Here is a 23,827-nt window from a genome sequence, read left to right on the forward strand (position 1 = left end):
GCCGTGGCATCAGGGTTGTCTGGAGAGCAATTTGAGGAGGCCTTGGTACATCCTCCATCTGACAGGGCATCCTGCACACACTGGTTTCATGTCCCCTTAACTTTGAGGGACACTTGTGAGGTGGAGCACAGCTGGCCATTATGCCGCTTCTCGATACAAGAGAATTTTCTATGAAACTTGTGAATTTTCCTGTGAAACCCAGTGTGGGCAGGATTAACCAGTGAGCTTTCCAGGGTGGTGAGGGTCATGCATTCGGGGTCCCAGGCCCCTTAGCACTTCTATGGAGCAGGGCAGCCCTCAGCCTCCTCCACATAGCCAGAGGGTTTGTCCCCACCCCATCAAACTCTGTGGACAGAGTAGGTATGGCGGTCCCTCTCCTAGTAGCTCCTGGGCACTCCCTGGAGAGCTGAGCCCCAAGTCCCTCAGACATTCCTCCCAGAACGTCCTATGCCCGTGGCCCCATTTCAGGTGCATCGCTCTACTGACTCGCACTTTTCAGAGTAAACTCAACTTTCCTGAAAATTACAGCACCCTCCTTAGAGTTTTCATCAACAAAGTGGTGGGGAGGCGGGATGTGTGTGTGTGTGTGTGTGTGTGTGTGTTTGTATGTGTGTGTGTGTGTTTCTGTGTTTCTGTGGGCGCATGTGGGTGCGGCACAAACGGTAGAATTTTTGCTCAGTAGCCTAGGACTGTGACAACCCCTTGTACAACAATCTGCTTTCTTTCCTAGGCTCAGCCTGGGCACTGTGTCTAGTATGGCAGCCACCGATGGGGGAGCCAGACAAGGATGCCAGCAAGTTCCTCCAACATCTGCACCCCAGTGTGTGTGTAGGGGGCAGGAGTGGGGAGTGGGGGCAGGTCACTAACTCAAAACCACAGCAAGAGGCTGAAAAGAAAATCAGAAGTTCTTTCTGATCCAATCTGAGAGATTGCCAAAACACACCGAGAAGCAAAAGGGAGGGCAAGGAGAACAAGCACGTAGCAAGAGGGACAGACCAGTGGCCAGGCGAAGGCCAGGCACATGCCCCTCATCTGTTCCTGGGCATTGTGGATCGTGTTCTACTTGAATGCTCTATCCGAGTACATAAATACCCATCTTTTCTAGAGGGGCTGTCCTGTTGGAGGTGCTGCCCAGCTGGGGGTGTCTTTGGAAGCCTGGCCAAGGCCGTTCTGTGTGACTCACAAGTGCATCCCAGGGGCATGGCCCAGAGTGCATCCCATCCTGCATCCACAGCATGCCATGCCCAGCATGGCACAGTCCCTGTGGCCACTGCTTGCCTTTGCACTCAGATGACATGCATTGCGAATTTACACTTGACAAAGGTAAATTTCACATATACTGGGAAAAGATAGATTATTCATACACCCCCTCCCCAAAACTCCTGTAGGGTTTGGGGAATTTGGTTTCACAGTAGAGCACTTTCCTTGCATGTGTGAGGTTCAGGGTTCCACCCCCCAATTTTTGTTAAAAAAATTATTTGAGGGGGTTTGATTTTTGGGCCACACCAAAAATCAAAAGTGCTCAGGGCTTACTCCTGGCTCTGGAGTCAGGGGCCACTCCTGGCTGGCTTGGGGTGCCATGGAACTAACTCAGGTTGGTCACATGCAAGGCAAGAGCCCTACCCTTTGCACTATCACTCTGGTGATACCTCCCCCTTTATTTTTAAGAAAAAAATATTGGTATTAGGTTTACCAGCTCCTATGGGGAAGAAAATAAAATAAAATTAGATCCCTAATTCATGCCTACAAAAAAGTTCCCAGATGGAACTAAGGGTTGAGAGAAAAAATTAACTGAGGACTGAAAGGAAAGAGAACACAGTATTTTAATTGGGAAGGCGTTCCTGTTCAAGACAGATTCAATTACAATAAGCTCATTATTATTCATGCAACTCTTCTATATATACAAATTTATTCTAAAATAATAAGTTTAGGGACTGAGGAGATACTAGCGGGCTTAAGGCACTTGCCTTACATGCGGCCAATCTGGGTTTGCTCTCTGGTCCCGATCATGACCAGAAGTGATTCCTGAACAGAGAACTAGGTTCCAGAACTTTTAGCACTGCTGGGTATGGCCCCAAACCCAAAATAAAATAGTAAGATTATTCAAAAAGTATTAAGATTCAGTTTTATTGTAATCCAATGATAATCCTAAAAGTTAAAAGTTTTTAGTTTACTAAAGGATAACACTGTCTTCTTCCTTCCTTCCTTCCTTCCTTCCTTCCTTCCTTCCTTCCTTCCTTCCTTCCTTCCTTCCTTCCTTCCTTCCTTCCTTCCTTCCTTCCTTTTTTTTCTGTGGTGCCTTGGCTTGAACCTAGAGTCTAACACATGCAGTCAAAAGCTACAACCCTGACCCCTCATCAAAGGTAAACATGAAGGTATTAAAAGAAAAATTTGCAACCATAGAAGAAATAAGTGTCTAAAACATGTAATGAGCAATATGTAAATTAATATGACTAACAGGAAGATAAGTTAGATGAAAAAAAATGGGAAAGGAATTTAGAGATCATTTAGGAGAAAAGAGAAGCACAAAAGATCAATAATTATGTAAGATCCTCAATTTCACTGGCAATCACAGATGCTCAACATGCTCTGCTTAACAGGTTACTTTAATGTAAGGCCCAGAACATGACTGTTTGGTGGTACTGTTAATGGGTAAAGGTTTTTTGGAGACCAAATCTTAGGTAGTGCTCAGGTTGAGTATGTGCCCTGGGGATGCCTGGAGCCCCTGCACGCAAAGCTTGTACTCCAGCCCTCTAGCATCTTCCTGACTGCTAAGTGACATATTTTAGGACATCTAGCAATGTTCATTTCAAGTTTGTCCTATGGGAGTATTTCAAGAGGTGCAAAAAGCTTGTACATTTGAAACCACTAGAGTAATATCCAGTGTTAGAAGACTACATAGCTATTAGAAAGAACTGAGGTTTCCCCTCCTATACAGGGGCAGAAAAGCCCCACTTAATGTCATTAAAAGCTTCTTGAGGACTGAAGACAGACATAACACAGGGTAAGGTGCTTCCTTTCATGTGGTTGATCCTAGTTTGATCCCTGCCACTGTATACGGTCCCCTGAGCCTTGCCAAGAGTGATCTATGAGTACAGATACAGAAGTAAACCCTGAGCATCGTCAGATATGACCCAAACCATTGCACCCCAAATATCAAAGAAGTTCTTAAATACACAACTTTAAGTGAAACAATTTGGAACAAAACTAATTTTACCACACATGAATTGATATAAACAAAAATGTCTACAGCTTTTTTTTTCCTGGCCACAAAAGCATCATCAAATTTCTAAATAGAGATCCCATAATATATACAACAAACCATTTATATCCACTCATTGCTTTCCCATCCTACTCACTCCACTTCAGGGCCGAGGTGGAGCGAGTGCCCATCTGGTACTCGGTGCGCTCATTGCCCCACCTTCCCAGGGTTGTTTTTATGTTTGTTTTGGAAAAAGTCCCTCGTGGGGCCCATACCTGAATCCTGGCACAGAGGCCTCCTTGGTGGTACTGGTACTGGCAATGCTCTGGAGGACTTGTGGAGTTGAGATGGAACCCGGGTCGGTGCACACCTGGCACACGCTCTGGCCCTTTGTGCTGGCTCCCTACCCACTCTCTAACTGGGGCAATGAACCTCTTGTATACACTTTAGGGATCTCGGAGGATACCTGAGTTCCTCAAGGAAACCTACACAGTCCAGGGGAGATGCAGTCAAGTGCAAATCCCACACAAATAGGAGTTCCTTCTTTTTCTTTTTTCCTCATCAACATTATCACAAAGCAATATTGGATGGTGTGTTACTCAAGGGTCTGCTGTAGATACATGGAAATGAGCATGAAAATGGTTTGGCTGGAACCAATAGGCAACTGGGAACTGGATAACCTGGTCCTGGAGGCCAGGTAAGGAGCTTGGTCTGGGCCTGCAGTGGGCGCGGGGGGGGGGGGGGGGACAGGGGAGGCAGGACCACAATCAGGGTCTCCACAAAGTGCAGACTGAGAGGAGTTAGAGATGGATGCAGCACCAACAGCCAGGGGAGGAGCAGAGGGGGCTGATGGGCTCAAGTGACCCAGACAAGGTCTCTCATTCTCAGGGTGACCTAAGAGGACCCTCTAAAGGATGTTAGGACTTAGAATGCCAAACAAAGCCAGTTAGGGACAAAAAGTGATCATGAAGTGGGGGCTGGGAAAAACATCCAGAACTATGCATTCTACTGGCAGGGCTGTGGGCTGCCTGCTGGGTGCTGAGCAGTAACCTAGACGCAGAGGTGTGACACAGATGGGAGGGAAAGAGTCCTGGTGGGGACTGAAGCCCGAAGAGAGGCGCCTTCTGCTAAGCAGTGGCACAGGAGGGAGAGTGGGAACTGGCCTGGCTGTGCTCAGGATAAGGGCAATGGCTAGACCTCAGGGGTGAGGCTGAATCAAAGCCAACCTGCTCCCCAAAGCTGCATTTGGAGGGGCCATGGGCAGCAAGGGAAGGCCCCAGAAGGGTAACTGCAGGGTTGCTGGTGCCAGGGCCAGTGAAGATTTTGGTGGTGGTGGTGGGGATACCCCTAAAGGGGCCCCAAGGACAGGCCTGGATGGAAAGGCAGCAAATGTGGCATTCTCAGTGGGAAGAACTACAAACGAGGCGCATCTGCACAGAGAGCAGAGACGGGATGCGGTCTGCTGGGAAGGACAAAGGATTGCCCACACTTAAGCCCAAGTGGAGGGAGAAGCCCAGGACTCTGTTTCCCTTACTGGATCACTTGAAATAACTGACCGGGTGTGCCAGGTGGGTCTATGTGTGAGCAAGATGGCTGTGAGCCTGCTGAGGGACTCTCTCATGGAGGGGGCACGGAGGAAAGAGGAAAGAAAAGGACAATCATTTCTGGCGCAGGGCTGTGCGGAGCAGAAACCAAAACAGAATGAGAAACCGCAAGTGGTGGGTGTGGGGGAGGCGGGGAGTAGGAGAATAGGGGGCCTGATTCAGCCAGGTCTAAATGACAAGCAGGAACCCCTGCAAAGTCGGAGAGGGAGATGTGCGGGAGGAGGGTGGGGCCCAGCAGTCTGAAGCTAATTGTGTGAAGCAATTGTTTTGCTAATAAGAGCATGCTAAGAAAATTAGACTTTTTTCCCCCATTGGTAATGAACTCATTAGAGAGTTGTATTTTTAGTTCCTTCTCTGGGTTTGAGATATTGGTGGAGAAGGCGGTTTGTGGAGACTGAGAGAGGGAATTCTGGATCCACAGCCCCACCCAGTCATGGGAAGAGTGTGCATGCGTGCGTGTGTGTGGGGATGGGGGCCGGGGCGGGGGAGGACCCACCTGCTCCGGGAAGTCACATCCAGAAAGAACTGCACGAGGGCCATCAGGTTGTGGTGGTGATCTGACACGGAGCTCAGGGTCCAGCATAGCTGCTGGAGCTGTGGGGACAGCAGTGAGACCATTTTGACCCAGCCTCCAACCTCTGCTAGCCCCGGGTGCTAGGGCAGAGTCTGTGTGAGGAGCTGTGGGGGCCTCTACCTTCCCGGGCCATTCCTGAATATTCTGCAGGAGAAGGAGCAGGAGCTGCTGGAGGTCCGTTTTGGGCAGCAGGCGGAGCCCCGTGTCCAGGCTGACGCGGCACAGCAGCTCAATCAGGCCCAGGAGGTCGCTGTCGGGGTAGGCCCCTGGCTGGCCCAGGGCACAGAGGGTCAGGATCTGGGCAGCAGAGAAAGCACTAGGTCAGGGGGACCTCAAGAATTGAGGCGGCTCAGGGGTGTCCTACTGTGACACCGTGGGGGTGCCTGGACCGGGCCTGCACTCTCACCTTGTAGATGAAGCTCAGGCTGATGTCCAAGGCAATCTCCTGAGAGGGGTCCTGTGGCTCAGGCTGCCTCAGGCTGGTCTTGCTTTTCTGCTCTCTTCAGTGGGGAGAAAAACAAAGGACACAATGGAGAGTGAGGTGCAGGGACCCCTGAGGACTCAGCAGATTCTGCTGGCCTGTGTGAGGGCCCGTTACTGCTGCAGGAATCCCCCTAAGTGCAGAGGGTTGCAAACTATAGCTTTGGGGTCTCTCCCACTCTGTGAGGGGCAGGGACAGGGCCCCTGGTGGTGGCTGGGAGGAGAGCACCTGTCCTGCAAGCATGAGGTCCTGACACCCCTCCCCCGGCACCGCCCCACACTTACTAGTATGTGTCATCCCAGCCACAGCTGTGCATGCTCCCCAGGACCAAGAGTGTGTCCCCAGCATGGCAACAGAGGCAGCAAAAACAAAGGGAGAAGAGGAAATCATTCCATTTGGTTTGGTTTGGTTTGGTTTGGGGGGCCACACCTAGTGAAGTTCAGGGCTTACTCCTGCTCTGTACTCAGGGATCACTCCTGGTGGGACTTGGGGGACCAAGAAAGTGTCCTGCCCTCTGTACTATCTCTTGGTGCTGGAAACCCTTATTTAAAAAAACAAAAAACCCACGAAAAAAATACCAGGAGCTGGTTCTGGTTTAGGGTATCTGGGGGAATTTGTCCCCAGGATGTTGAGGAGGGGGGACAAAGGCATCTCAGGTTTGGGCAGGAGGGCTGCTATAAGCCTACTCCATGGCCCTTGTGTGTGGGCCCCTTCACTGACAGCGGCTTCCCTGATGGATTAAAGATGAAGCGTCTTCCAGAGTCCTGGCCCCAGAGAACCTGATGGCGGCAGTGACATTCCCTCCTCTCATCTGCTGCTTTTCTTTTTTCTTTTTTTTTTGGATCATACCCGGTGATGCTCAGGACATACTCCTGGCTCTGCACTCAGGGGTCACTCCTGGTGAGGCTCAGGGGAACATGGGGTCAGGATCCCTGCTCTAGTTTTCATGTTCTGGAACTTAAGACACCAGAGAACCATATTCCATTGTTCCGAGAGTTCTCAGCCCTGAGCAGCTGTGGCAATCCCAGCCCACATGCAGGCTGATGCCAAGTAGCTCTCACATCGGGTTAGTTTCTGAAGGCAGCAATTAAGGTGAAAACCCAAGAAAAGGCACTTGTGAGCACCTTCCCCTCTGTGGGACCTCCCAGTGTCATCAGTCCAAGTAGGGAACCCAGAGCTCAGGCTTGTGGGAAAACCTGGTGATGGTGTTTTCTTTCTCTTTTGATTGGCTTCTGGCCATGCCCAGTGATGCTTAGGAATTACTCCCAGTAGTGCTGGGGGCTGCTCCTGGGGGTGCTCAGGGGGTGAAAGGAACCTGGGCCCCCTGGATGCCCACATGCAAAGCATGCACTCAGCTTATGCCCACTGAACTCTCCAATCCCCTAAGAGAGGCTTTTAAAGACCAGTCACGCTGAGGGGCAGGGCAGAAGGCGCCCAGTAAGCACACTCAGTGGACCACAGCCTGTGGGACAGCCCTTAATCCTGTCACATGAGTAGCGGGGACCCTTAATCAGCATATGAGCTGATGACGAGGCCCCCCTTTGTGGTCTCATGCACTTCTCCATGTGCACAATTGGCCTGGAGCTCCTGGTAACAGCAGGTTCTGAAAAAAGGGAAGCTCTCAATGATGCTACTTGACAACAGCCTCTGAGGCCACGCTCATGGGCAGCAGCGTCCTGGGAGTTCTGGTGGGTTTCCCGCATGCTATTTCTCAATGGGAGTGGGGGGGTGATGGGAAGGTTGAGGGCGGGATGGGGTGGGGGGAGGCAGAGGCAGCCCTGGCATGGGGAGCAGGAGCCAGCAAGTCCAGCTGGCAACAGCAAGGCCTAGGTCTGGGTCCAATATTCTCACCGAGTTTTGCATCTATTAGGGCCAGAGAGTGAACAAAATGAGCGAAGGTGGCATTGGCACATTTGGGGATACTCTGGGTCTGTGCCGATAGGGGCAGGGAGTCAGGATGGTTGCAGTCCGGGTGCACACACAGGGTGACTGCCCAAGGGGTGGGGGCCGTCGCTATGGCGGTGGCTTCATGGCTGTGTAAAGGGGAGGGGATATGCAGAAAGAGCAGTTGGCTGAGGTCCTGAGTTGGGTCCCCTCTCCTAACCCTCTGCAAGCAGAGGGCGAACAGCTTCGTAAACACAGGCACTACAGCGGGGCTTCTATCTGTCTGAGGTGTCTGAGACCAGAGACTGCTGTTACCGGGTGCACATCAGCAGGTTCCAGCAGGAGGCCACGGAACCCAAGAAGGTCCTCGTCACAAGCCCAATGCTCCCAGTGAGCACGCAGGAGGCTCTGGGTCAATCCAGCCCTTAAGCACTAGCCCCCAGGCACAATAAATTAAAACAAAGCTATGGATGGTTCCACCCAGGGCCCTTGATCTTGGCCTGTCACAGCACCATCTCTGTCACTGCAGTCTCGGAGCCTGCTCACTCTGCTCATCAATGACACTACTCTTGGGCCCACGCTGTGTGGTCTGTGGAAGACAGGAGGGGCAGGCGGTAGCCCTGCCACTCCCAGGGTCAGAACCACAAACCAGACCATGCCCCAGTGACCTGGCCCAACCTGGCTGAGGTTAAGGCAAGGAGGAGGGCAGAGGTGGAGTTAATGGCAAAAGAGAGGCCACTTTGACCTGGATCCAATTTCAGGATCTCAAGATAGTCACTTCCTATTTCCCATCCCTTAGCCCCCTTTGTAGGAGCCCTTTCTGTGTACTAACTGGCACTACTTCCTGGTTGGTCTCTCTCATCACCAAGTGATCCTCTCAGAGAACCCAAGGGAAGATGCTTCCAGTCCTTAACAATACCAGAGCCTCTGAGCTTCAGTGGTCAGTCCTATAAGCTGGGCTTTGTAATTGGGAGCTGCTCGGAGAACCAGCTTCCCCTCTCTTTGCTCCCCTTTCTGTTGCCCCTTTTCCCCAGACGCCCTTCCAGTTTTTTCCTCTGCAGCCATGTCTCTGGGCAGAGAACGAATGATTATTTTCAGTCACAGTAGGGCCCCATTGACCCTGATGCAGGCCTTGACCAGATAGGCTAGCACCGTATCAGTGAGCTGCACTCCCACTCTGAGACAGCGCTTTCTGAAAGGAAATCTTTTTCATTTGCTTTGTTTTGGGGACACACCTGGTGGTGATCAGAGGTTACTAGTTAATGCTTAGGGTCAATGCTTAGGGTCATTTCCAGGTGCACTTGGGGTCCATGTGGTGCTGAGGGTCCAACCTGGGCCTCCTCGGCATGAGCTCTCTCTCCCACTCCTGGAAAAAAAATGGGAGACGCTTCCCTAGGTGGTGAGCAATTCTCAGGACATCTAAGAATGGTACAGTAGTGGCTGGTCTGTCAGGCTTGCAGCGGCTGGCAAGGCAGACTCACTGGGAGGCCATGCATATAGACAACCCAGCCCCTCGTGTCCCGCCTTGGTGCCTGTGAGCTCTGAGAGTGCCTGGAGGGGCTCATCCCTAGCCGAGCCCTGGATGAGGCCCATTCTGGAAATCAACTGAGCAGAAAGCAAGTGACGGGCCAGGAGCTGGAGGCGGAGGCAGCCCCTGCAGTTTCTCTTGCACTTCATGTATCCAGGAAGGAGGCCATACCACAGGGAGGGAGACACTGTTGTCGCTGGACACACAAGGTGTCCTCTTGGAGTTTCCCCAAGCACAGCAGCCTGGGAGCAGCTCAGAAACCCACCCCCACCCTGGATCCTGTGAGCTCAGGTCTGCTCCTCCAAGGTCTGTTGGTTCAGACAGGAAAACTTTCCTAGGCCCGCCCAGTGGCTTGGCTGCGGGTCCCAGCCATTATTCTAGCGCTATAACAGGTGGCCATCAGCCACAACTTCCGGGCCAGCTGTGACCCCTGCAATGTCAACAGTCAGCTAAGGTGTGGGCCCATGGAAAGAGGCAGAGGTGTCCAAACAGCCCCTGGGCATATGACTGTGCAGGCCTGCAGTGCCTTGGGGCAAGTCCTGGGACCAGGCGGCTCTGCCTGGGTCCCACGCAGCTCCCAGAAAACTCCAGTCCTTGGGGTAAAGATCTGAGACGGTGACCTGAAAGGACACATATTCCAGTGACCCTCTCCCCTGCAGCCTCCCCACTGGGTGGATCTGAGCTGAAGCTAAGGGGCAGGAAGCCACAAATCCAGGGCAGGCAGGAAGGAGGGTGGGGTGTATGTGGATCTTTGCAGAGTTCAGCACCTCTGAGCTTGGGGGCCCTCCTGCTTGCCCAGCGAACACTGGGTATGTACCAGCACAGGGAGCTGGCTTTCCCCAAAGCGACCCAGACCCTCATCCCCCTGTGCAGCTCTGTTCTTGAGCAGTTTCTCTCCCAACTCGACTGCTGGGGACTGGGCTCAGGCAGGAGGCTAGAGACTGAGGAAGCTGAAGGGCAGGCTGGCACATGCGTGGGTATTTATAGCAGGGCTGAGTGAGCTTTGGTCTGGTTGGGTTTGGCAGACAATTACTACACACAGCCATGGAACAGGTTCTTAGGAAGACTTGAACCTGACCTCCCTCTCAGGAACACCCACCCTACCACAACCCGGGAACAGCCCTGTAGCTCCTGGGCCCAAGCAACAGTCCGTCTAGGCTCCTCACATGCCCTCCAATCTCAAACAAACTTGACCAAGAATTTGCAAAAGAGAGTTCACATGTGGTAGGGCCAGGGATGTGATCTTGTGTGTGATAGCCCTGAGCTCAATCCCCAGCAACAGAAATAAAAAATTAAGCACCCCTGCTTGTCGCAGGAGTGATGCTAAATACCTGGGCCTTGCATATGGCTGACCCCAGTTTGAATCTCCAGCACCACACACGGTCCCCTGAACATGGCCAGGGGTCACTCCTGAGCACAGAGTCAGGAATGCCCCTGAGCACTACTGGGTATGGCTCAAAGCAATTGTAAAACTTAAGCCCCCATCTCCCACCAAGCACTGCCAGGTGTAGTTTCAAAACAAATAAAGTGCTTGGTTGTGCAAATATTCACACAATAAGCTATTAAATATAAATATTTTCACAACTCAGGCCTCACTCACCCACCCACAGATGACTTATGTCCCGAGGGGCTCTGTCCTTAGAAGGCAGGGGTGGGTAAGCATAATAGCATGTCAGAGCACAGACAGAGCACCCACAAAACAAAACTGGCACTCAAAAGGAAATGACAAGTCAAGTTGTGCCTTGTAGGACATGAGCTGATGCTATTACTGGGGTAAGCCGGGGAATTTGTTTTAATTTCTGCTCTTTCGTGATGCCACATTTCCAGCTCTGAAGATTTGATTTTTAATGTTTTTTAAAATGCACATACTGTTCTCCTGAGCACTGCTAGGTATGGTTCCCAAGCTGGGGGAAAAAAATGCATATTAAAGTCCAAAGAGATGGCACAGGGGCTGAGGTACTTGCATACACCTGGCCCAGGGTCCATCCCTGGCATTCCCCGCAATCACAAGGAGCCCTGAACTCAGAGTCAGGAGTAAGCCCCGAGCACCCCTGGATGTGGCCCCTCCCCCCAAAACAAATAAAAATGCAAGTGAGCCAGGGATGTAGTTTAGCGGCAGAGCACATGCTTCACATGTATGAGGCCTGGGGATCGGTCTCTGGCACATACGCAGAAAAAGCACATAAAATAATCACAGAAACCCTTTGGTTCTGATTTCTAACACAAAACTGAGGATGCACCTACATGCTTTGTACAGTGAATGACCAGCTGAAACTACTTTTGCAAACTCAAGAAAACTTCCTTATTTATTGATTTATTATTTGATTTTAGTTTGAGGGTCACACTTGGGTATGCTCAGGGGCTACTCCCAGCTCTGGGTCTGGAGGTCAAGAGCTAGCAGTGCTGCGGCTGGAGTGATAGCACAGCGGGTAGGGCGTTTGCCTTGCACTCGGCCGACCCGGGTTCTAATCCCAGCATCCCATATGGTCCCCTGAGCACCGCCAGGGGTAATTCCTGAGTGAAGAGCCAGGAGTAACCCCTGTGCACCGCCGGGTGTGACCCAAAACCCAAAAACCAAAAAAAAAAAAAAAAAAAAAAAAAGAGCTAGCAGTGCTCAGGGGACTTTTCTGTTCCAGAGATCAAGTCTGAGCCTCCCACATGCAAAGCATGTGTTCCAGCCCATTGAGCTCTCTGGACTCTTGAAAATACTTTAATATCTCCCAGTATGTGTTTAGAAGAACCTTTGTTTGGCAATATGCATTTCTGGTGAAATGTGCAGAAATGCAACTGCACAAACATCAGATGTATTTCTATTTACAGGAGCCATTCCTTGTGGTACCGGGGGGCCTTCAGAGTTACAGCAGGTAGTGCTGGAGCTCAAGCCACATAGCATAGATGATCTGACTCAGCACGCACTCTACCACCCTGAGCTACCTAGACCATTTTACACACATTCTGTTAAGTGTTAATACTTTGACATTAATACTAGTATACAATATGCAAGCACCTATATGATTTAACATCTATGATTTCATGGGCTTGAAGACAAAAAAGAAGAAAGGACAGTGAGGAGGGGAAGGACTCACCTCGCACACTCCTGACCAGGCTCCTGGGGGACAAGATGGACATCATGGGCGCCCAGGTTGTGAAATGCCTCCACGATCTCCTGGAGAGAGGGGTGCCACAGATTCAGGTCTCCCTCTGTCAAGCAAAGAAGGGCAGAGGTGAGGGGGGTGGGGGGTGGTTACATGGCTCCCATGGAGATCCGGGGGCTCATCTTGCCTCCTGAGGCTGCAGGGTGTCATCTGCAGACAGGCAGGAGCTGGAGGTTTGTTTCCAGGGCTTCCTGAAGCTTTGGGCACTGATACTTGTAGCCTCTGTTCTTCAAGGGACAGCCACCCTACAGTGCCAGGGCTGGGAAATAACTGGGCCCAGACAAGCTCAACAGTCATCAGGGCACTGAACCAGTGAAGAGTTCTAGACCAGACTCCTCAAACCGCAAGACTTAGAAGATCCCCACCTCACCACTGGCTCTGGCACGGGGCTGACAATGGCTGGGTGTGTAACGCTGACTTCTGCCACCTGGCTGCAACACTGGGATGTGCCCAGGTCCCCAGTCCCAGCAGCTTGGACAGCATCTCCTCAGCCAGCCTGAGCTCCCAGCACCCTTCTTTCATCACTAGTTCAACTGAATATCAGTGACTATCTGGTCACAGCAGTCAGGTGTAACTATCAGCCTTACACACTCTGGGATTTCTCTTCTGTCGACCACCAAGGGACATTTCCAGAAACAGGAGGACAGAAAACAACCAAGCCCAATGTGATCAGTTAATCTCCCAGAGGAGATACCACACACCTATTACCTGTGTCTGCACTGTGACCTCTCTTGCCTGAAAAAGGTGGGCCCAGGTCTCCATCTATCATCACTCTGTACCATCTTCTGTGTGGATGTACCTATTTCTTTTCAATCTAATGAAATGTAAATCCTATGAAGGAGGCTCTAGTCTGAGCTGTCTGCACACCCAGATCCTAGAGGAATGGCTGCTATGGAAGGACCTTTTCTTTCTCTCTTTCTTTCTCTCTTTCTTTCTCTATTTCTTTCTTTCTCTTCTCTCCTTCTCTCTTTTTCTTTCTTCCTTCCTTCCTTCCTTCCTTCCTTCCTTCCTTCCTTCCTTCCTTCCTTCCTTTCTTTCTTTCTTTCTTTCTTTCTTTCTTTCTTTCTTTCTTTCTTTCTTTCTTTCTTTCTTTCTTTTTTTCTTTCCCTCTCTCTTTCTCTTTTTTTTCTATCTATAGTGCCAGGGATTGAAGTGAGGACCTCACACATGCAAGGCAAATGCTCTCCACCTGCTGATTGCTATAATGGAATATGAACAAATGAATGAAGGAGTGAATGGAGAAAATCCTAATCAAACCTGACTGAGCAGTACAGAGTTAAGATTGAGATAGAAAGTTACAAGGTAATCTGGCAGTATCAAGAACATAAATACAGGAGCAGGGTGAGAGCTCAAAGGCAAGAACGGGCGGGCACTGAAAGGTTCCTCAAGCAACCCAGGGAGTGTAACACACCTCCCCTCAACCACCCTCAACCCTCCAGTGTCTTGGGTGATGCAAAACGGAAATAAACATAAAAAAAAATCCAAATGCAGAATTTGATAACGGGCAGGCTTTGCAATCAAGAACTTGGAAACTGAGCACGGGGCTTGTAGGCAGGACATGCTTTGCCATTCTAGTGGCAATGTCCTTAAGGGTCCACAACAATGCACCCCAAGTGTGGAGGCGCCAAACATAAAGAAGTGCCCCGGGCTGGGGAGATGACTCAAAAGGCTTTGCTGAGTTTGATCCTGACACCAAATGGTCTCCCAAGTACTGCCTGGAGCAGCAGCCCAATAAACAAAATAAAGTAGTAGTCCAGCGAAAATCTTGACCTCAGGGAGCTCCCAGTGTGGGAAGGCAAGGATTCCAGGCAAAGAAACACAAGGGAGTTGGTGCAAAACCTAACTCAGGCAACAGAAGCAACGAGGACATGCGTGTTCAGAGATCAGGCATTCACTGGGGCAGGGGGAGAAGCAGGAGCAGAGTGGGAAGGAAGTGTTGCAGACAGATAAGAAGGGCCCTGGTAACGTACTTTTGGGAAATAATAAATAAAACTAACGAGATTGCCTATCCCTGAAGCAGCCCAAGGCATGAAGACCACATGCAAATCCTGTGCTCTTTGGAGAGAAGAAACTTAGGCCCCACTCGAGAGAAAAACAGGCCTTCAGAAAAGGAGAAGCCACAGAAGAAGCTCTGTGACTGTGGCAGAACCATGAACAGTGCAGGCCTGAGATTATGAGCAGACCATCAAGAGTACAAGGCTTTCCTGTGTCAAAGCCCATATTAACTTTTATGTGTGCAAAACCTCAGAAAAAAAATTTGGAAGACGTGCATAAAAGTTCCTCCTGAAAGCCATTCAGAGGTTGCTCTTTTCCCTTAAACACTTTCTTCCTTTTTTTTTTCTCTCTCTCTCATTACATCTTTCTAAGTAAGTTTCAGTAAAAACTACCTTGCTTCACCATTTCACCTCCTCCTGAAATTCTTTTCTGTGAGGGGAAGGCAACAGACACGGAACGCCTGACGCCTGTGCCAAAGTGAGTACTGACCTGATTAAAGCCAGGCAATTCCCTGAGCACTGGTGGCCGAGATGGGCTGAGCAGGAAGGTAGAATCACTCTTCCCTAGCTGCCTCTCTTGTTCCCCACTTTACCAAGCCACTGGTAACAGAAGTGAGAGAAGCATGCACCCAGCAAAGGAACAGGCGTGACCAAGGCAGAGGTGCATGATCACGCACTGCCCACCACTTCCCCCAACCTCAGACCCACAGTAAGAAGTGGAGCATCCCAGCCTAGGACTGGAGTGCTCTAAGGCTGGGCATGTCCTTTGCCTTCAGGAGGTCTCTGCTGCGCGGCAGCACACAGTACCCCAAGCACTGCTATGTATGACCCAAACACAGAGCTGGGAGAAACCCTGTGCACCACGGGTATAGCCTAAAAAAAAACTGGGGCTGGAGCAATAGCACAGCTGGTAGGACGTTTGCCTTGCATGGGGCTGATGTGGGTTAGATTCCCAGCATCCCATATGGTCCTCTGAGCACCGCCAGGAGTAATCCCTGAGTACAAAGCCAGGAGTAACCCCTGTGCATCACCAGGTGTGACCCAAAAAGAAAAAAAAAAAAAGAAAAACAAAAAAACTGAAGAAGAAATGGAGCAGACTAAAGCAATGGAGATCTGGTCACAACAGACGGAGGAATGGTGGTTGGAGGGTCTCTGAGTCCCATCCAAGGACGTTTCCATGGCATCAAGTGTCTCTTTCTTTGGAAATGTATATGGGTCGGGGCTTACCCAACAAGTAATTAGACTCTTAGAGGAGGAAAAACTTTCTTCTTTTTCTTTTTCCTCTCCGGCAACTTAACAAGAGAGCAGTAATGACAGCCTTTGCCAGCTCACAAACCGGCGGGAAGGACGCCTGCAGAACACAATGCGGTCCGGCCCAGAGAGAACTGTTTACCAGAGCCCTCGGGAGCCTCAGCACGTATGTGCACGCAGAAGTGGGCGGCGATGAACTTTCCAGAGAGGGGGAGACACATGTGGAAAGAGAATCAGGCCCAGGAAAGGCTCTGGGAGGCCTGGCTGGGCGCAACATCCTGTCGGTCTCACACCCTGAAGGTCACTCTGATCTGACAGCCCCCCCGCCCCCGCCCACAGGGGCATCTGCTAATCTGAAGCCCCACCCCCCCGCCACTCTGGGGGGCGGGAGGGTTGGTGCCCATCAGCTTCCCCCTGGACCCTGGCCTCACCCCCTCTCCAGCTCCTGCCCCATAGCCACCTTCCAGTGTGATCCCAACTGGGGTGCAGAAGCAGGGGCAGAGACAGGGGCTAGAGATGTCTTGGGATCCACCAGCACCCCCAACACCCCCTGTTGGCTGAAGTTGGCTAAAGGAGGAAAGCGCTGGGAGCCCATAATTAACGCCACCTCTAAAAGCAGGCCACGTGCTCATCTTTCCTCCAAGCGTCCTGTACAAATGAGGGTTTTCTGGAGCGCCACTACAGAAGGAAAGGCGAGCTCAAGGCTTCCAGCTCCCTCTCCCTCACTCGGGTTCTCCACGCCCACAGCACAGTCATTCGAGGTGATTTCCCAGGGGAGCACCAGGGCCCGGCGCCTGTTTAAATGCCAGCGCTAACGGCGGGCGAGCATCTGGCCTCTGCTGAGCAGCTGAGCTATGGGCCTCCTTGTCGGCTGCTCTCCTGGGTAGGTAGTGGGGAGTGACGCTTAGGGGAAGTAGGGGGAGAAAAGTATCAGGCCTAAAATAAAAGCAACTTTTCCATCTGTGCCTCTGAAGAAGCTGCGACTTCACATAAGGCCACACTGTTCTCCTGGCACTCTGTGCAGAATGGGAAAACCACACATACACCCCTGAAGAGCCTTCCCGGAGCCTCTCCAGGTGCCAGCCCTAGCAGTCCTGGCCTGCCCTGGACTCCAGGGTCCTCTCCCACTCTCCCACCTGCTCTATCTTGGCCTTAGTGTGAGACGGCTGGCTCTCTGTTCTTCTCCCAACACCTCCAAACTAGGTAACCTAGGAGCACTCGTGGGGAGCTGCCCTGGAGGGCCAAGCAACTCCATCTGCCTGCTCCTGGCCCTGCCTCAGGACTCCACAGTGCCACAGCTGGAAAAGTCCCCAGCAGCCACAGTGGTGGCGGCTGGGCTTCCTCGAGGGGCTCCCAGCCCGCTGGGTGAGGCCTGCTCTGAGCTGGGCCCTAGCTCCAGGCTCACCACATCTAAGGGGAGGCCTCAGGTCTCATTGTTGCTCATCCTGCCAACTCTAATTACTTCACTTCCCTCAGCAGTTTGTTTTTAAATTTAAGCTTGCTTCAATATGGTTGGCTTTAGTCAATCAGTTTTAGCTTTAGTTATTTAAAATTTTACCAGTTTCCAGCAATTTGAAAGTAGGACATTTTCATTTGGTCTGACTTGCACTACTTCTGGGTCTGGGAACGCTATTATCATGAATTTATATAGAAAAGGTTTGAGAGTCTCCACTGCACACACTACACATACACACACTTGACCCATCTATACCCCTACCAGGCCCCCATACACACAACTAACTATCTATGTGCATTTACTCTGATCCACTCCTCAAACAACCCCATACTCACATCTCACACACATGCACACACAGAGATCGTGTCAGCCCCTGGCCCATTTATTCACAGGAGCGAGACTGTAAGAGGGTAGGTGCCACCGTCCCTAGGCCACCTTGTAATTCACACCACCACCTGGTGTCAACTAACACCTAATGCACCCAGGTCTCTGGTGAGTAGGACAGAGAAGCACTGTGCCCAACACCAATCTATTGGTATTGGTGATAACTACATTTAGCTATAAGGAACCAAAAACAAAATAGTAATCCACAAAGACTTACATAAATGTGAGCATGCATGCATGCACATGCATGTGTGTCTGTGTGTGTTTTTGGTTGACCAGAAATCAAAGCCAGGGCTTCACACATGCAAGGCAAGTGTCCTACATACAAAGCATCCCTGGCCCTAAATAAGTTAGAATTTTGTGTCCAAGATGAAAGAGATGTCTCAGTGGGCATCCCTAGTGAAGGGGCTGGACTGATCTTTAGGGTCTTGGCTTCCTATCCTCTGCCCTACCCTTCTCAGCAGCACATACCAACCCCCGCCCTCCACATCTCCCCGGAGTCCAGCATGGCTGCTAGAGGCCCAGCTCTTTACTCTAAGCTCCAGGCAACCAATTCCTGACTTTCTCATCTCAACAGGTATGCCTGCACTGGTTTTAAGGATGCAGGCTCCACTCAGGATGACTCAGGAAGGAAATTTTGCAAATTGCCTTCCCAAGTTTAAAAGCAAGAATCTGAGGGACTGAGAATGAGTTAATGTTAGAACTCTTCCCAAGCATGTGGGAAGCAATGGGTTCAACTCCCAGTACGACAAATAAGACAAGAAAAAAAAAAAAGCCAGAAGTTGAGATTGATTTAAACTCAACTGAATAGCTTCCCAGTAATATTGCAAATTGCATCAGGTTCTCACACTTTGGATTTCAGGACCTGAGTTTTTTTTTTAATATTCCTTATCTCTGGAATAAAATTAAATAGAGAGCAACACCAAATGCTGGTAAAGAGAGCAACAGGGACTCTCAATGCCGGTGGGAACACAAAATGGTACAGCTACTTTGTGAGTCAGACAGGAGAACTTACAAAACTAAACATACTTGTGTGTACGATCCCGCAGTTGTGCTCCTTGGTACACCCCAAATCAAAGCATGTGTCCCCATGAGACACTGCATGGCAAAGCTTATAGCAGTTTAGCTTAGAACTGTGAAAAAACTGTAAGCAACGAAAAATGTCTTCCCATTGGCAAATGGATGAGAGTATTGCAGGAAATCATTCTAGATTACACTATAACACTAATGCACCATGAAAATACATGGAAAAACTACCCATGCACAGTGCCAAGTGAAAGCCAGTCTTTCCCTGCTGAGAGGCCCAGCACCCTACGCCCACCCAACATCCTCCGGCATACAGACTGCACAGCTTCACAACTCCATGACTAATCTCGAGATGCCAAGCTGCTGAATTGTCTCAGTTCCAGAGTTCCCAGCGCATGCAGCCACAGACGAGGCCATGGTGCACTTTCTAATTTCACAGTACTGACAGCCCAGTAGGAGCACAGCAAATCCAATGGGAAAGTTGCATAAAAGGCAACTACACTTGAGGAGCAGAACCAGTAACACCCAACAGCTCAGTAAATCCTCAGTGACTTTAGTAACACCACCGTGGGATATATGCTGTAACAAGCAATATAAAGCAAAATAATTATTTTGTGCCTGCTAAGAGGCTTGGGGGTGCGTGGGAAATTTGGGACATTGTGGAGGAAAGGACACACTGATGGTGGGATTGGTGTTGGAACACTGAATTCCTGAAACAACTATCATGAACAACTTTGTAAATCACGGTGTTTAAATGAAAGTTCAAACATTGGGAAATAAAGCCAGTTTAAAAAGGCTACACAGCTCTACAACATTCTAGGAAAGGCATACAACAAGAGCCAGTAGCTACCAGGTGCTCAGAGGCAGGGAAGGATGCAGAGGTGGAACAGAGGACTCAGAGCAGTGAAATACTCCATGTGATAAGTATTACCAAAACCCACAGACTGGGAACTCCAAAGAAGCCCTGATTTAGACAGCGGATTTCAGGTAGTAACAGTGTGTCACTTATGGCTCAACCAGACTAACAAATATGCAACATTAATGCAAGATGGTATAAACCAAAGCAGCAACATCCAGGGTGGGATTCCACGGAAATGTTATTCTAGTAATTTTGTTAAATCTAAACAAAAAATAAGCTGAGCTCGGCCTTTGCCAGGTTCAGTCCAGGCAGTGAGGAATCCCTGAACACAGAACTGGAGTAATCTCCAAGTGCCACTGGGTGGGTATGGCTTCCAACCCAAACTCCCATCCCATCCTGCCCCCAATAAGTCAAGAGAAAAGGAGGTGAGGAAAGACAGGCCAGTGGGAGAGGGCTTCACATGCATGTACGGGCAGCAGCCACAGTGAAGGACAGCACTCTGTGCTGGAGCAAGGGCCCGACCCATGCCCAGTGCAATGGTACTAGGCTTGTCTGCTCATTTTGGGGTCTCTTAGAAGCAACTTGAAAAATGACCACCTGTTTCCTACTCTCAGTGAGTGATTTCATTCGTGTTGAGGGCACGATGTGCTACAGCTCTGGGGTTTAGAAATATTCTCAAGTGATGCCACTATGAAGTCCACTGTGGGACCCTATGCGGCTGCAAGGGAGCAACGGTGGGGCCACCCCCACAACCCCAGATGTCTTAACAACATCAACTTTTCAATCCATGAATGTGGATATCTTTACGTTTATTTCAATAATCTTTATCTTTTTTCAACATTTCAGTAATAAGTTTTGAAACTCTTTTGCTCAGTCCATACCTAAATATTGTATTGTTTGATGCTGTTGTGAATGGAAGTATTTTCTTCCTTATTTTATTTTTTATGTGGCTTCCTTCCTTCCTTCCTTCCTTCCTTCCTTCCTTCCTTCCTTCCTTCCTTCCTTCCTTCCTTCCTTCCTTCTTTCCTTCCTTCTTTCCTTCTTTCTATCACTGAGATAGACCCTAACAAAGCTATTCATGATTAGGTTTCTGTCTGGAGTTATTTTCTTAATTCCCTATTTTTTGATTATTCATTACTGGTATACAATTGATTTTTAAATTCACTTTGATAATCTCTCAGTTTACTGAAAAAGTTTATAGGATATTAATGTTGAATTTTGAGATAATTATATGTTTTTTCCTCTAGTCTTGTAATATTGTGTCAAATGATTTCTAATGATTTTTAATTTATGCTTGTTTCTGTAGTAAATTCCACCAAGTAATTAATATTTTGTATTTTTTTCTAACTTTCTTTGATTTTGAGGCCACACCTGATGATACTCAGGGTTACTCCTGGCTCTGCACTCAGGACTTACTCTTGCAGTGCTCAGGGGATTTTATGGGATGTCAGGGATCAAACCCTGGTTGGCCACATACAAGGCAAATGCCCTATCCTCTGTACTCTCTCCAGTCCCTATTTTGTATTGTTATGTATTTATATTGGGGGGGGGCGTGTTGGGATCCTGTTTTGAGCCACACTGGCTGTGCTCACAGTTCACTCTTGGATCTTTGATTTTTCTTTGTGGTACTATTTTTAACTACAAAGCTCATTTAAAAAAAGCTTAAAGATCACACCTATCAGTGCTCAGAGGATCATAATGTGCTGGGGACTAAACAAGGACTGGATAATAATACCTTAAGCCCTGTATTATTATCTTTTCAGTCCTATGTTTTTTTAATATGTTGTTTAATTTGCCACTTATTTGTTTAAAACTTATGCTCATAAATTATTTGAGTCTGTAGTGTGATCTTTTTTCACATTGGTATCAGGGTAAGGTTGGTCTCACAGAATATGTTAAATATTACTCACGGAGTAATAGAATGGCGGGAAGGGCACTTGCCTTGCATGCAGATGACCCAGGTTCAATCCCTAGCATCCCAAAACCTCTCTGCTTTCATTTCTGGATGAGTTTCTATAGAACTTGTTTGTTAAGACATTTTGGGGAGTGGAGTCACACTCAGTTGTGCTCAAGGCTAATTCTTTTTTTTAAATTAATTAATTTATTTTTGCTTTTAGGGTCACATCTAGCGATGCACAAGGGTTACTCCTGGCTCTGCACTCAGGAATTACCCCTGGCGGTGCTCAAGGGACCATATGGGGTGCTGGGAATCAAACCCGGGGTTGGCCACGTGCAAGGCAAATGCCCTACCCGCTGTGCTATCGCTCCAGCTCCTCAAGGCTAATTTTTTATTTTATTTTATTTTATTTTATGCTTTTTAATTGAGACACCGTGAGAGCAGTTATAGGGCTTTCAGGATCAAGTCTCAGTCATACAATGATCAAACACCCATCCCTTTACCAGTGCATATGTTCCACCACCAAGAATCCCAGAGACCCCCCTCCCTCTCTCCTCTGCCTGTGTGGCAGATGATTTTCAATTAACTCTCTCATTGCTTTGATAACGTTCAATTTTTTTTTTTTTTTGCTTTTTGGGTCACACCTGGCGATGCACAGGGGTTACTCCTGGCTCTGCACTCAGGAATTACTTCTGGCAGTGCTCAGAGGACCATATGGGATGCTGGGGATCAAATCTGGGTCGGCCGCGTGCAAGGCAAACGCCCTACCCACTGTGCTATCGCTCCAGCCCCGGTAACATTCAATTTTTAACAGAAAACTCACTATCATTTTTTGGAGAGATGTTCCAGTCCCACATTACCGGAGCCATGTTAGTAGAAGCTCAGTGTTGCCGGGACTCCATCTGGAGAAGGCGGGGACTCTGCACCTTCTCCGTCTGGTGCCCCAGTGTTGTTGGCTCAGTCTAGGGTCCGGAGCATTCTTCGGCTTGTGGTGCTGCTGGCCCGGATTCTTACTGCTGACTCTCAAGGCTAATTCTTGACTCTGCTCATGGATCACTCATGGTGGGCTTGGGGGACCATATGCGGCACTGGGGATAGAAACCATCTTGGCCACATATCAGGCAAGTGCCCTACCTGCTGTACTATTGCTCTGGTCCCCTTTATTAAATGTTTTGTAAAAATTTAAGCCAGTCAATTTATGTGGGCTTTGATTTTTCTTTGTGGTAATACTTATAACTACAAAGCTCACTAAAAAAACCCAAACATATACTGGGACTAGGGATGTGTCTCTGTGGTAGAGCACTTGCCTTGCATGTGTGAGGCCCTAGATTCAATATCTGGCACTTCAAAAAATAAAGTGAGATGAAAAATAGATATGTCTCTATTGTCTGTTTCTTGAGTGAGCTTTATCAGTATGTGTTCATTTATGTAAGTTGTTGAACTTATTGATATAAGTTAATTACATGCTTTATCATCCTTGTAAAGTCTGCTGGATCAATGATGACTCCTTCCTCATTGAGATGCTGATCATTTGTCTCTTTACACTTCTTCACCAGTCACCTTTACAGTTTATCAGTTTTACTGGTCTGGAAGAACCAACAACCAACTCTGGGCTTCATTGATACTCCTGATAGTTTTTATGTTTTACTGATTTTTCACTTTATTATTTCCTTCTTCTGCTTGCTTTGTATTTGATTTGCTCTTTTTACTGCTTCTCAAAGTAGGAAGTTACAGGACTAGAGAGAAAGTACAGCAGGTAGGATGCTTGTCTTGCAAGTGCCTGACCCGGGCTGACCCTTGGCACCACATGTATTCCCCTGAGTTCTGCCAGAGTGAGCCCTGAGTACAGTTGAATGTGGCCTAAAATTGACCCCCCACCTCCAAATTTACTTCTACATTACAGGGTAGTAATTTATATCTTAGTAGTTGATCTTTCTTTAAGTTCTCCTTCATTATTTTTCAATTATCTTCTTAGTCTTCTTGCTTTGCTGCTGTTATGATCCCTTTTTGTGGTGCTTACACACACCTGGCAGAAATCACTTGCAGTATCAGGGATCACAGACGAAGGAACTGCCAGGATCCTGAAGATCCTTGCACAGCTGACACTCTCAATCATCACATTGCTGCTCCACTGAAGTTCTCTAATAGGCAGCAGATGTATATAGAATATTAGCACGTGCTATATTATATAGCTTATAAATACATGTATTTGGATATTTAATAATCGATTTGTATCATCAAAACAGTCTGGAGACCAGCAAAATAATTCCTTAATTCCTGGGGCTCTAGCCTGATTTTTGTTGTTGTTTGTTTTGTTTTGTTTTTTTCAAAATTGTTCCTTGAGTGTGGAACACATAAGTGCAGCCCAAAACTACATACCAAACCTTCACACATTACAAATACATTACAAATATCGACTAGGGCGATAGCACAGCAGGTAGGGTGTTTGCCTTGCATGTGGCCATCTGGGTTCAATTCTTCCGTTCCTCTCAGAGAGCCTGGCAAGCTACCCGTGGCATATTCGATATGTCA

General features: G+C 48.9%; 1 protein-coding gene across 1 annotated transcript in view; it reads right to left on the minus strand.

Moving 5' to 3' along the window:
• The window catches only part of FAM178B (family with sequence similarity 178 member B), a 97,153-nt gene that overhangs the window by 36,667 nt on the left and 36,659 nt on the right, over window positions 1–23,827 (minus strand). The window contains exons 8-11 of the mRNA XM_004609295.2: window positions 12,360–12,474; window positions 5,787–5,880; window positions 5,501–5,677; window positions 5,303–5,400 (exon numbers count right to left, since the gene is read on the minus strand). Coding sequence (XP_004609352.2) covers window positions 5,303–5,400; window positions 5,501–5,677; window positions 5,787–5,880; window positions 12,360–12,474 — 484 coding nt within the window. The remainder of the gene's footprint in view (window positions 1–5,302; window positions 5,401–5,500; window positions 5,678–5,786; window positions 5,881–12,359; window positions 12,475–23,827) is intronic.

Source organism: Sorex araneus, chromosome X (assembly GCF_027595985.1).
Source record: "Sorex araneus isolate mSorAra2 chromosome X, mSorAra2.pri, whole genome shotgun sequence".
NCBI classification, from domain to species: Eukaryota; Metazoa; Chordata; class Mammalia; order Eulipotyphla; family Soricidae; genus Sorex; species Sorex araneus.